Source organism: Plecotus auritus, assembly GCF_963455305.1.
Source record: "Plecotus auritus genome assembly, chromosome: 7".
Classification (NCBI taxonomy): domain Eukaryota; kingdom Metazoa; phylum Chordata; class Mammalia; order Chiroptera; family Vespertilionidae; genus Plecotus; species Plecotus auritus.
In genome coordinates this window covers 33,183,522-33,197,459 of record NC_137774.1, presented here as the reverse complement: position 1 = coordinate 33,197,459, position 13,938 = coordinate 33,183,522, and the positions used below count along the sequence as shown (strand labels likewise).

At 55.9% G+C, this 13,938-nt stretch overlaps 1 protein-coding gene across 3 annotated transcripts in view; it reads right to left on the bottom strand.

Annotated features, from left to right (window-relative positions):
* The window catches only part of KSR1 (kinase suppressor of ras 1), a 144,767-nt gene that overhangs the window by 21,079 nt on the left and 109,750 nt on the right, over positions 1-13,938 (bottom strand). For 2 of the 3 annotated variants that reach the window (XM_080680527.1, XM_080680528.1), the window contains exons 1-5: positions 5,430-5,520; positions 4,552-4,635; positions 3,044-3,105; positions 2,841-2,947; positions 1,950-2,118 (exon numbers count right to left, since the gene is read on the bottom strand). In XM_080680527.1, coding sequence (XP_080536653.1) covers positions 1,950-2,118; positions 2,841-2,947; positions 3,044-3,105; positions 4,552-4,635; positions 5,430-5,467 — 460 coding nt within the window. In that variant the 5' untranslated portion in view covers positions 5,468-5,520. Of the gene's footprint in view, positions 1-1,949; positions 2,119-2,840; positions 2,948-3,043; positions 3,106-4,551; positions 4,636-5,429; positions 5,521-8,153; positions 8,204-9,898; positions 10,359-13,938 lie in introns of those variants that run through there. The other variant, XM_080680529.1, reaches the window with a different exon arrangement.

Sequence of the window (13,938 nt, the reverse complement as noted above, 5' to 3'; positions counted from 1 at the left end):
TATGCACCCCGGTGGGCCTGGCCAGGATAGGGTGATCCATGCAGGAAGGAGAAAAGAAGCTGGGAGAAAGCGGGTGTTGGCAGGAGCCCCCAGGAGTGAAGGGGCTTGCACTGAGGACTGGGGTTCAGAGACCCAGTCTCCACGGCCACCCTGCTGCAGAGCCCTGGCCCATTGCGTTCCCCTCTCAGGCCTGCTTCTCTGTGAAATGTGCACGGGCCCAGGAGGGTAAAATCAACGGGGAGAGTAATGATTCTGAAAACATGTGACCGTGGTACTGAGGGTTCTGAGACTTGACCTCACCTTCAGGGGAGAAAATCCTCTCATGGAAAACTGAAGGAGGCTCGCTGGGGATCTGAACTCAGACAGCCAGCCTCTAACCCCCGCTCTGCCATCTATGAGGCTCTGGGGCCTTGGGAAGTGTGTTAACCTCTCCAGCTGTACTACACAATGGGGTATAAATAACCTTTCCCCAGGTTTATCCTTGAAGATAAGCTGAAATGCTCCTGCACAGCAGAGTGGTGGACGGCAGGAATTTCTTTCCCAGATTAACCCCGCGCCGACCAGTCCCGGCCGGACACTGCGGTGACAGAGAGCTAACAGGTCCCGGAGAGAGTGAGGGCTCTGTGCAGCGGACAATGCGGGCCCAGTGCGGGGCATCGGAAAGCCAAGACGCTGGCTGACGTCACACAAAGCGCTTTCTCTGTGGCTGTTGTTTTCCAAACAGGCCCTTTCTTTTAGAAAAGGCCAAACCAGGTTTAGCAAAAGGCCCAGTTTCAGAGCATATTAATGACAGAGCAGAATGGGAGAGGAGGTTAATCAAATAGGCCATCGCTCCATGGCAGGGGGGGACGGGTAGGATCATGACGATGCATTAGTGTCAGGAGATACCCAGCCACGTGCGTATTAAGAAGGGACAGCAAAAGAGAAAAAAGATTCCTACAAAATCGGTCTCTCACCACCCCCTGAAGAAGTCCCTAGAACCCTGCTGAGATGGGCCCAGAGAGGTTGCTAGGCCTCCTGCTGGCTGTGGGTGGCCCAGCTGGGTCCCTTGGCACAGGGAGAGCTGTAAGTCTGTCCTCCTGGGCCTGGAGTGACAGGCGGGACCTGCCCTGGACTCCACGGGCTGAAGCTGGCAATGGGCCTGTGGCTCGGCCGTGAGAAAACTGGAGCATCCCAGCGCCCCTCCTTCCTCCAGGCTGCCAACTGAAATATACCGAATGCTAAGACCTACTGCTAGGAGCTGCCAGGGAGGCCAAGGCCGGGGCCCAGTCCTCACATGGACAAGTGGGCTCCGCTCCTCTCCCTGGGGAGGCAGGAAACCCCAGGCCTGGCCAAGAGGAAGGGGTCCTGGCCCTACAGACCCAGGGCAGCCTGGGTTGTGGTAGAGTCAGAGGCCAGCTCTGGTCAGTCGGCCCTGTGGGACTCAGTGTCATCAACTACACCTGGAGGATAACCTAATTCCAACGTTTCGGGGCCTCTAGTTTTATGGAAAAGGGAACACACACTTCTGTTTAGGCAGCTGGTTCAGATCTCAGAGCAGGTAAGTGACAGAGGCCGGGATCCCCTCTCCCAGGCCTTCTGGACCTGCCCTGGCTCCCTGGGAGCTCAGAAGCCCTGAGCCAGTGAGCAAGTCCAGTAGAAGCCAGGCATGTGCAGGAGGGCAGCATGGGGATTATGTCAAGAACACAGGCTTCATGTCAGGCAGACTTGGTTTTGATCTTGCTCTACTGCTTACGTGCTGTACAGCTCAGGGCAAGTCACTTCCTCTCTCTGAACCTCAGTGTTCCCATCTGTAAAATGGGTGCAATAATAGCATCTACCTCAGGGTTGTTATCAAGTTTAAATACGGTAATGTAATTGAGCTGGGCACAGTGCCTGGCTCCCTGCAAGTGCTCTCAGTGGCTGCAGTGTTTGACCCTGAGCCTCCCAAAAGCCCAGCAGTGTGGTACCTGGGAAGTTGAACCTGCTGTCCCGCTGGCCGGGCGAGGGGTTGGGGGGCGTGGTGGCACTGGATGGGTTGGACGATGTTGGGAAAGGAGCCGGCGAGGAGGGCGTGGAGGACGTGGTGGAGGACGGGTTACTGCTGGAGTCTAGGTGGTTCATGGCTGGAGGGTGCCCCTGCAGGACCAGAGACACGGGAAGTGGGCAGGGACTGTCACTGCTGCCTCCCACTCCCCTTGCCGGGACCCTCCCTTCCCCGGGTAAACGCGAAGAGGTCAGCTCAGAGGATCCTGACATTTTCCGGTAAAGATGTCAGTGTACCATTCTTCCTTCAAATATTAGACCTCACAGACACCACGCACCCCTGTGCACGGGGGCCCCAGACAGGCCTGGGGACCATCGTGGGGGACACGGCCTTCGAGAATCTGTCTAGCTGCAGGGCGTCTGTGCATTAGGCGAGAAGCCCGGCCACAGGCCATGGAAAGACATGCACTTGCATGGGTTACTTTTAAGTCCCGTTTGCCACACTGTGACTGCGGCGCAGACTCAGGGCTGGGCCTGTGTCCACTCACAGGGGCCCCAGTGCTCAGTCTCCTCGTCTGTAAAATGGAGGTGATGTCAGCACGAGGGTCAAAGGAAACACCACTGGAAAAGTTCCTGACTCACAGGCAGTGAAATCTCAGCTCCAAAAGGGAGCACTGGGGCAGGGGACGGGTTACACGCGTATAACTATAAATGCAAAGTTTGCTACATGGCTAAAGATAGGGCCCCCCCTGGCCCCCTCAGTGGACTGTACTGTCATGCTGGACCCCCGCATTAGGGGGCTTCACAGAGAAGAATCCGGGTGGGGGGCTCTCCTGGCAGAAGCAACAGACCCCCCAGGCCACTGTCCAACGTACCTTCTTTGTCAGTGCCTTGGGGAGGGTTCCGAAATGGGGCTCGGCTGCCCTGTCCACCGGGTTGTTGATGTCCGAAGGGACAGATTCCGTCCTCCGAATCCTAGCTACTGAAGAGGGGAAAACCATCAGCAGGGAACAGACTGAGCGAGAGAGAGACTCACCCCAAAGGCAGAAGGCAGAGGAGAGGAGGGCACAGCACTCACTTGGAAGGAAGGATATCCGACAGGCAGGGGCTTCCTTTGTGCACTTGTTATGACACTTCAACCTGGTGAAGGAGGCGGGGTCAGTGCGTGGACGGCCATGCGGCTTCCCTGGGCTCAGACGGCACAGAGGCATTGTCTGGCAGCCCCGTGCACCTCACCCTGGATGCCCCAATTTCCACAAATTTCTCAATAGACATTAGCCCCGAAATGTAGAACTGATGTGAACAGTCCTAGCAGCTACTATCTGCTGAGCATGACCACATCCCTGCTGTTGTCTGTCAGTCCTAGAGCACAGGAGGTTTGCTTATACGGTGGGTCCCACACCTGTTTCTCTTTTCCAAAGAATGTCTGTACCACCAAAGGATGCCCCAGGGATGCGGGGCAGCCCCTCCCACCACATTCCACACGGACCATGTGGTCCGAGGGTCAGCAAGGTGGGGCCGGAGTGGAAAGGGCTGGGTCCTTGTTCTGGTCCTGCCTGTTGCCCTGTGTCTGGGGGTTCTCACGATGGGCCTGTCAACCTCACACCGCAGTTGCAGTGTTGGGCTCAGGAGTCATCCTCCCCACCTGAAAGGCACTACTTGAAAGGAGCCGGAGGCCCCCCGATATAAAGCCAAATGGCCGGGAGCCACCACAGACCTAGCTCTGGCCTCTCCTCGGTGGTCAGGAGAGCCGCCAGGAAAACACGATTTATCCAACTGACACGGACGAGGCCATCACCTACAGGCTTGTGGGAACCCACATGCTTTTTTCACTCCAACTAGCTCAGATTCTTAGAGCCGTCCTGATGGACAGAGACCTGGAATCCTCTTCCAAGATGCATAAATGACAAAAATGAGGCCCAGAAAGGGCAAGCACCTGGCCCCGCGTCACACAGCAATGCAGGGGCAAAGTGGGTGGGAGCAGAGACTCCAGGTCCACCCTCTGCAAGGTGAGGGTAGCCAGGAAGCAGGGGTCAGACCCTGCTCACATCACACTGTTCCCTATCCTTGTCCTTCTCTCCTACCAGGAACCACAATGGTCTGAAAAAAGGAAGTTGGGCTTGTACAGAATCTGCATTCTTTCCTTTTGAAGCACCACAAGCCATCACTGTTCTTATTGTAGCCTGCCCCCATTTGCCATCCTTGTGTGCTAAAATGTGAGGCTGATTTCAGAACTCCTCACAGTTCCCGAATGGTCCTCCCCATTCCTCTCTGCCTTTGTACAAGACACTCTCTTGGCCTGGAACTCACTTTCCTCCTTGTCCACCTGGCAAACTTCTGCACATCCTTCAAAGCCCACCTCGAATCGCCCCTTCTCTGGGAGTGCCCTGCTTGATGCTTCTTTCCTCTCCCTGCAGGGGGCTGCTCACTCCTGGGTGTGCTGAATGGGATCATGAATCGTAGGTTGCGGGGAACCCTTTGAACTCTGACTTGACCTAAGGCCAATAATCCAGGCACGGGACTGTGACTAAACGACAAGTATGAAGCTTGCTCCCCTCTCCCACCCCAGCCACCCTCGCCCATCACCTGCAATGCTTGCACTTCACTCCAAACATCATGCTCTTCTGGCACACGTGGCAGACCTGCGACAGCCAGGACTTGGTGGAGAACCTGCAGCAGGTGGACACACAAAAGTGCTCTCAGGGGCCGGGAGAGCAGGGCCTGGACTGACAAGGGTCCCCAAACAGCCCAGGGGAATCAGGAGACTTGGTTCCCACCCAGAGCCCCAGGCACCCTCTCCCTGGGAGTTTGGGACACCCAGGGGCCACTGCCTCCCGCCCATGCCGCCCCTTACCCCCCATTCAGATTGTCCAGCCACAAAGTCATCATTGTCAAAGTCCCAACGTTGGTGTGGCCATGGGTGCCAGCTCTTTGGCAGCCAACTTGGCGAGAGCAACCAGAAGGATCAGTGTGCAGACCCTCTGAGCCAGCAATCCGTCTTAGGACCTGGTCCAACAGATACTCCCACTGGTGTCACATGATGGACGGACAAGGCTCCCACGGCACATCAGCCCTCCCCAGCACACGAGTGCCAGCCCCTGGGAGTTGTTGGAGACCCAGACGCCCGGCCTCGACCGCAGGGGTGGGGCCCGGAGTCTGGAGCGTCAACAAGCTCCACGGGGCGCTGGTGTGTGGACGGTGGCAAGATCCACACGATATCAAGTGGGACTCAGAAGCAGCTCTTGGCTCCTCCTCCCCGAGACGGTGACCCTGCTTCTCCTGGGACCTGTGTTTGCCCTCAGCACACTGAGGAAGAGACCCAAGGAGGTGCAGGGGAGGGCCCAGCACGTCCATGTGGCCCGCAGGTGACAGGCAGGGGCTCCAGGTGGGCGCGGGGCTGTGTCCACGGAGGTGATGGAGACAGAGCAGAGGCAAAGAGCCCTGAGAAACAGGGCTGGGCCTACCTGTGTGTCACCGAGAGCCCGATGTCCCTCTGTACCATCTGTGGGGAGCCGTGGGGGAGATCTGCAGGGGAAGAGGGAGGTCAGGCAGGCCGAGGAAGCCCTGTAGTGAGGGCCCACACCTGTGACCTTCTATGTCAGAGATGGCAAGCTAGACGGGCACGGAAACGTACTGAATGGCAGAGAAACGTCCCTGGACCTGCATCTATCAAAACAGGGACAGGACAGGCTAGACCAGGGCGGTGTGGCCACTCTCACACATGGCCGGCTTCTCTAACGAACATTGCTGCCCGGCCTGTATGGTTCTGGTTTTGGGGGAAGGCCGGCGTGAGAGGCAGAAGGCAGAGTGTGTGAGGGCAGAGGCCTCCACACCCCCACCTCTGGCACTGTCTCATGGATGCACCCCCAGGTCACCAGTTGGCGAGGGCTGCATTCTGGTCACTTCTTGTTAGGTGGTGGGAGCTGCCTGGCCCTCGGCAGAGGGTTTGAGGCTGGTGAGCTGTGCAGCAGCCACCTCTCGAGCCTTGACGATGCTGCTGAGAGCTCCCATGTGGCCTGGCCTCACCTGGCACTCAGAGTCTTTGGGGAAGTCTCAGGCCACGGGCTGTGGGGTGCTCCTTCTGCCTGTCCCCCTAGAGGGCACCCTGGGCTCTCCTCCTAAGCCTGGCTTCCCCAGAAGAACAGGCAGCCCCAGTGCTAACAGTATCACAGGCTGGCAGTGGAGGGACAGCTGGAAGCAATCCCCCCATCCAGGGGCAGCCTACCTATATGACCAACTCCCTCCCCGCTCCTCCCTCCCTCCACATGTGTGCCCCCTGCTCCCCACCCCTTCTTCCCAGCTCCACACTGCCTCGCTCCTCCTGGAATAGAGTTCTCAACTGAAGCCATGGGCGTGTCTGGGAACACTCTGGAAAGAGCTTCTAGACTTTCATCCAATGATCAGACACCTGGGACCCAGAAAGGTCAGGACCACGGTGCTTTAAGGATCTGGGGCCATCCCGGATCCTCTGAGTCAGGAGCCCTTCCCCACCACCCCTAGAAGGCCACAGCACCCTCCCGGGTCCCTGAGAGCTGGCCTGGCACACAGCTGGTGCTCATTAAGTATCGGTTCACTTGAGGCCACGTACCACAGACCCAACCACAAGGAGAGGGCATGCTGGAGTGCTGACTCCTCCTGCACAGGAACCAAAGGCCCTTTGCTGCCCCGCTGATGCAGGACCCACACTGCACCCCCTGCAGCTCTCGCCAGCACATCTGCCTTGCGCTGACTCTTCCCAACTCCCTCCTGGGGTTCACCCCAGGCAGCAGCCACGCCATTAACACACATGGTCTAAAAGGGGTTAGGTCGCCCAGCCAGTGTGGTTCAGTGGTTGAGCGTCAACCTATGAACCAGGAGGTCACAGTTCGATTCCTGGTCAAGGCACATGCCTGGATTGCGGGCTCGATCCCCAGTGTGGGTTGTGCAGGAGGCAGCCAATTAATGATTCTCTTCATTAACATTTCTATCTCTCTCCCCCTCTCCCTTCCTCTCTGAACTCAATAAAAATAGATTTTAAAAATAAAATAAATAAATAAATAAATAGGGTTAGGCTGTCGGCCTAAGAGACACAGACGGTGGGAAAGTGAGATTTCAATCATCAATCTCTGAGTGAAGCCTGTGACTGATCTGCAATGTCTGCCACAGGCACGGGATACAGGGAGGAGAGAGGGCACATGTGCCAGGCATCGCCTGCCACTCACGAGATGAAACACCGGCCCTGCAGGCCTCATCCCACCTTCCCGCAGCTGGAGAAGCGCCTCACGGGTGTGGACCCTGCATCATCCAGCACCCGGGAGGACACGAGGGCCAGACTGCCCCAGGGACGCAGGCTCTGTGAGGGCTCTGAGCTCCCGCCTGTGGCCTGGGGAGGGGAAGCGCAGCCTCCCTGGTGGTCCTGCAGCCTCCCTGGTGGTCCTGCAGCCTCCCTGGTGGTCCTGCAGCCTCCCTGGTGGTCCTGCAGCCAGCCCAGCTCCATCTGGGCAAAGCCAGTACCTGACATCCCCTCCTCATCTCTCTGCTTAGCCAGCTCAGCACAGGACAAAGGTAAACGGCTACTTGGCTCAGGGGAAAAGAGTATTTGCGTCCCCACTGGGACAATTCCAAGCAGCCTCGAGGCTCGCTGTTTCCGCTGTGTTGACTCAGGAGAGAGAAGCCCCACAGCGGAGCCACGTAGGAGGACCTGCTCCCACCGGAGGTGGAGGAGAGGGAGTGGAGATCAGGCTGCCCAGGCTTCCTCCTCGCCGTCTGAGGGGGCAAACCTCTCAGGGCCTCACTCAGAGGCGAGCCCGCCTTCCTGCCCCAAGGATGTCCCTCTCCTGCAGAGATGGGCCCTGAGACGTCAGCTGGGGTCTGCAGGTGGGTGGCTGATGTCCACCTATGCCAGACAGGTAGTACCTTCATCGCAGGAGTGCGGGGTTCCTGCCGCAGCACAGCGGGTAAACACTCCCTGTCCGAGGTCACCTTTGGGGAGGGCCAGGTTGCAGAGGGCCTGCCATGGGGACTGCCCACCGACTGTGAGTGACAGAGAGGCTGCTGGCTGGGCTGAGGCCAGCTCGTCACGTGGGGGCCACCTGTCCTAGCGTGATGTCCTGGGGCAGTTCCCAGCTCCTCTGCTTCTGGACCACGGAAAGGCCAAGTGCACTAAGAGAGGGTCAGAGGCATCCACCCCGATGGGGACAGCGAGACACACACCACTCCCGGTGGCAGAGGGGACGAAAATGAATCACTCTTACCAAACCTGGAGAAGACAGAAAAGAGAGAAAGAAAGCAGGATTAGGGCACCGTGCTGGCTCCACACGTCCCCCAGAACATCATCCCTGGGAGGGAGGGGGCAAGGCGCTGGATGAGGACTTTGAGCACCTAGGGTGTGGGGCTAGGATGGCTGGGGGATGTGGGAATGTTTCTCCAATGGGAAGGGCTAGAAGTGCCCTCCTGGCCCCCCAGTGGGCACAAAGCTACATCTGTGCACTCTCATACATCAGCTTCTCAGAGCCTCACCGCCACCAGCACGGTAATTAGAGTTCCCCAGGCAGGAGGAGGGCTCAGTCTGCCAGAGAGGAATCGGCTGGGGCAGGAGGGCAGGGAGAACAGTGTGGAGCAGAAAGCCGACCTCCAAGCAGGGCCAGGTGGGGACATGCCCTGAGCAATGCTGTCAGAGGGATAAAGAGAGCTGGGCAAACCACGCCACTCAGCCTGCCCTCGGGGCTCCCTCAGGGCAGCCGGGTGGCCTGAGTGTCCGTGCCAGTGCTCATTCTGCTGGCTCTGTGGAGAAGAGACGCAGAGCCCCAGGGTTCAAGGCCAGCTCACCAGCGGTGGGATCTGAGGCAGAGGTGGCACCTGCCCGAGGCTCTGTTCTCCGCCTGGAGCCAGGATGAGACCAGAGCCCTCCTAATGCTCTTTGCGGGGAAAATGAGAAGCAGATACCCTGGGTTTTGCCCACTGCGATGCCCTGATCCACCCTGCCCACAAAGGTATATTGACAAAGGCAATTTTTGTAATAACAAACAACAAAAATTACAATGAACTCAATGTTCATCAAGAGGGGAGGATTTAAGCTATACAATGGAATGATATGAAAATGAGAAAAAGATGAGGCATTTGGATAACTATAAACATATACAGAACCAATAACCTGGTTGCTCCTGAAAGGGGAACTGGGTGACTAAGGAAATGGTAGGGGGCCACTTTATACTATATACCCCTAAAAAGATGAATAAATTACACGAGCTAAGAAGCTTTTGCATTTGGACCATGTAACTGTTATTACCTGTTTAAAACACAGATTAAAAATATTAAAAAAATAAAAGAGTACTGACATGAAGTTCTCAAGATATCAAGGTAAGTTGAAAAAGGTTATAGGACAGAGTGCATGGTTTTTATCATCCTTAGAGGTTTCAGCCAGATATTCCATTCTCTTCTGGGCACATGGGAGTTACATTTCCTGGTTCCTTTGTTTGGGTAGGATCATGAATGGTGAGTGGAACTTTCAGGAAAGAGCACTGAATTGCTTTCTTCCTCTACCACAGTGGAACATTCAGCCTGGGACCTGGAATGGGCCGACTCATGATGGATAGGTAGCCATGAGCAAGAAATAAATCTTTGTTTGAAGACCCAGGGACCTGGGGGTTATTTGTCACTGCAGCATACTCCAGTCTATCCTGACTGATACATGGCATCATTTCATTTGTGTATTTGAGTGTCTGTCTGTGCGTGTGCACACTTGCAAGGAAATCTAGTAAGATTCAGCCCAAGCTGTTAAGGTAGTCTGGGGAGTAGAATGAGAGACAGGGGTACCTTTCACTGTACAGACTTACATATTAGTTGATTTTATGTCCTTTTCCAGTTGAGTCTATATTATCTTTGTAATGAGAAAACTGTAGTCAAAACTTTCAGTGGATTGCAAATTCAACAACTGTCTGGCCGGAGCACTCACCTCATTGGGGAGACCTCGTCAATGCGGTTCCCCAGCTGAGACTCATGGGACTTGCTCCGGGTGAGCGTGGGGAAGCTGGGCAGCAGCTGGAAGACCTTGCGGCTGGGTGGGGGTGGCGTCCTTGGCGGCTTCAGCTTGGTGTGCCGTCGCAGCTGGGGCGTGGTTGGGGGGGTGATGAAGCTGTGCAGGGCACGGGGGGTCAGCCGGCCACTGGCGTGCAGGGGGATATAGGTGTCCGTGAGGCCCTCGCTGGGGCCGGGGGTTGGGAAGTCCGAGGTGGGCAGAGCTGACACGGAGACGGAACGGGGGCCCTGGGCATTGCTGCCCATCCTGCCCAGCTGGGCGCTCCCTGGGGGCCAAGGCAGGCTGGCTGGTGAGAGGGTGTCTGTGGAAGGCCCTGAGCCACTTTCCCGCCGGGCATCCAATGAACTCCAGCCCAAGTCCTCTTTGTGCTCCCTTCCTGTGGGCAGAGAAGTCGAGTCATAGGAGGCTGGGGCTAGAGGAATGTACAGGTGAGGTGGCTAGGGCCCAGAGAGGTTAAACACCCTGTCCAAGGTGGCACAGCTCCTTTTATTAAAATTTTTTTAAAAATACATTTTTATTGATTTCAGAGAGGAATAGAGAGGGAGAGAGATAGAAACATCAATGATGAGAGAGCATCATTGGTCGGCTGCTTCTTGCACGCCCCCTACTGGGGATTGAGCCCGCAACCAGGGCATGTACCCTGACCAGGAATCGAACTGTGACCTCCTGGTTCATAGGTCGATGCTCAAACCACTGGGCAATGCTGGGAGGGCTGCACAGCTCCTTAATGGAAGGCTTCAAGGACCAGCCTTCCCCTGGTTTATAAAGGCCTCTCACGCACATGCATCTTTTCCCACCTTTTCTAACTGACCATGAGGCCATCGCCATGGATATTACTTTCCCTGTTTTACAGAAAGAATATGAGGCCCAGAGGGGACTAGCTCGTGCAGGGCTCCTGCTGGCAGGTCTATGGGGAACAAGCCAGCAAACCAGCTCCAAAGTGGGCCACTTCAGAGAGGGAAGTGGTGACTGATCTTTTAAGAATTAGGAAAGAGAAGCTGGGGCATGTAGAGAGATAACTCCACTTTAAGAAAATTCAAATATCAGAAAAAGGGGATGTGCCAACCTTCCAACAGCAAATTGCCCTGGAAATTTGCTAGAAAAGAGATCCAGCTAGAAAGGGATCAACAGCCACTTGCTTATGAGAGAAGCCTGTGAATGCCCTTCGGCTGGCCCCACAGTGACCTCTGCCCGAGGCCGCTGAGACCTCGAGGCTCTGTGGGGCTCTAACTCAATGGCACAGTCTGTCCATTCATTCAAGCACATGCTGGACGCTGGGTACCAAGGCATAAAAAGGACATCTGCTGAGCCTGAAGAGTCCAATGAGGGTGACAGACACTCAACACAATAGTTGTGTGCTGACCAGGAGACGGATGGGGGCTGAGGGAGCACAGAGGAGGAAGACCCTAAATAGCATGGGGGTCAGGGGGCTTCCCAGAAGAGGGGCCACCTGGGCTGAGCCAATGAGGGAAGCAGTGAATGGAGCAGGTGTACTGAGCAGAGGGAACAGCACATCCGAAAGTAGGGAGCACACAGCACCTTCTGGTAACTACTAAGAGTTCCATGTGCCTTCACAGGTCAAGACAAGCCAGGGAGACATAAGAGATGAAGCTGAGGGTCAGTGAACCTGGGGCCAGCTCAGGAGTGATCCTGGATGTCTTGCTGGGGACTTTAGGTTTAACCTTATAGGAGATGGGCAGATACTGAAGAGGTGGGGGCAGGGAGCAAGGACCCCATCTAGACACCCTGTTGTGGGGAAGGAGAAGATACCTCCCTCCTCATATTTATCAATGAGTAGAATGTACTGGAAGGTAGATTGTGACTCCAGACAAAATGAACTTCTACCCTGGAACCCTTCTACTTTGTGCTGTGTCCCGTCTTCCCCGATCCTCTCAGCATGGGAGGTCGCTGAGATGCAGGGAGGCCACGTGCAATGCCAAGGTCGAACAGCTAAGCAAGTGGTGGGATGGGAACAGAGTCCAATGTCCCAACAACAGCACCGGTCTCCTCCCACAAGGGTATTAGCCCGCACAGCCATTTATCAGGTACAGTGGAGAGAGGTTAGCCTTTACAGTTCTTGGGGCTTCTTGTGCATTCCACCCCCTCCTCAAATGCCCTTCCTCCTACTCCATCGCATAGGTGACTCTCTTCACGAATCAACTGGGCAGGATGAGTCACTCAGTCTGAGCGGTCCTTGTGCCCCTTTGGAACTGCGGCCACGACTTACACTTCAACTCCTTCACTAATCTATAGGCAGCACGGACATGTTTCTCGGTCAGAGGATGAGTCCATGGGTAAGTGTGCCACCAAAGAAACAAACCCCAAATTCTCCAAACTGACTACTGAGCTCTGCACCAGCTCAGAGAGGGCAGGTGGGTCTTGCTGTGCGTGCCACCACCCGGCCATCGGCTGTGGCTCTTGGAATGACCCTCGAGTCACTTAGTAGGAAGAGCTTGGGGACTGACTGGTGCTGTGTGCTACGGATGAAGAACAGGAGTAGAGCAGGCACGATATTCCTGCTTACAGGCCACTGGCACAGAGAACCATCCTCACTCACCTTTCTTAACAACAGAGACCACAGGGAAATGACCCGGACATTTTCCATCAGACAACAGCCTAATACTGAAAACAGCACCGAGTGTGTCACAGGCTCTGTTCTAAGCGCTTGATTGTAACTCTTTCATCCTCACAACAACCCTATGAGAGAGGTGTTGCCACTACCTCCATTTTACAGATGAGGAAACTGAGGCACAGTGGGGCTGAGTAACTGACCCAGCTCCTATGGGATGTAAGTGGCTGAGCTAGGCTGCAACGAGGCTGCTCTCACCAAGCCCGCTGGGTGCAATGAAGACGCTCCTGCATGATCCGAGAGACAGGGTGATCACGGGTACCCACCCCATCTGGCAGGTACCCTTGAGGTATGGCCACCACAGGGCAGACCCATTTGGGTGGGGTGCAACCAGGACCCTTTCAGGGATGTAGAGGCACCACAAGCTGAGACTGAATGAGAGAGAAGGACCTGTTAAAGACGCTCGCCCGAGGGGCCTCCTCCGGGGCACAGTGGGAAAAGCACCCTGAGGCTGAAGAGGCCCGAGTCCCAAACGCAGCTCTGCTCTGCGCCAGGTGTGGAATGCAGAGAGCTCGCCCAGTGCATCCGATGCTCTAGCTCAGTGGTCGGCAAACCACGGCTCATGAGCTACATGCGGCTCTTTGGCCCCTTGAGTGTGGCTCTTCCACAAAACACCACATGCGGGTGCGCATGTACAGTGCAATTGAAACTTCGTGGTCCATGCGCAGAAGTCGGTTTTGGGCCTGGGCGAGTCTATTTTGAAGAAGTGGTTCTAACGCCGAGCCACACTCAAGGGGCCAAAGAGCCACATGTGGCTCGCGAGCCGCGGTTTGCTGACCACTGCTCTAGCTGCTAAAGGAGCTTACTGCCGCCGCTTAAAAGGGTGTTGCCACATGCGTGTCAAGTGCCTGGCTTAATAAATTAGTGCTTAATAAGTTAGCGATCTCCCTATCTTGGCATCGGCAGTCTTCCCAACACACATGGGTCGCCACCACTTGACAGCTGGCTCCTCCACGGTTCTTTCCAGTTCAGGCCTACAGAGGGAGGGCTGACAAGTTACCCCAAGATTCCAGCTCAGGTGGCAAGTACTTGTAAATTTCCACAATGTGGGAACCAACCAACCACCATCAGAGACTGGGGCTGCAATCCCCCCCTCTGACTCCCATTGCTGTGTGTCCTTGGACTCCCCTCTCTGGGCTCGGTCTCCTCCTTGGTCTGCTCCCCTCTGGGGACCAGAATGTTGACGGTGTCTCTGTCACTGCATTCTCTGCACCTGCCAGGAGGCCTGGTGTGCCGAGGTTTTCTGAATCGAGTAAGCTCTCTGCAGAGACTCTGTGTTCAGAGGCAGGCTTGGTGCAATGGGGCCGGGGAAGAAATTAAGCCCAAT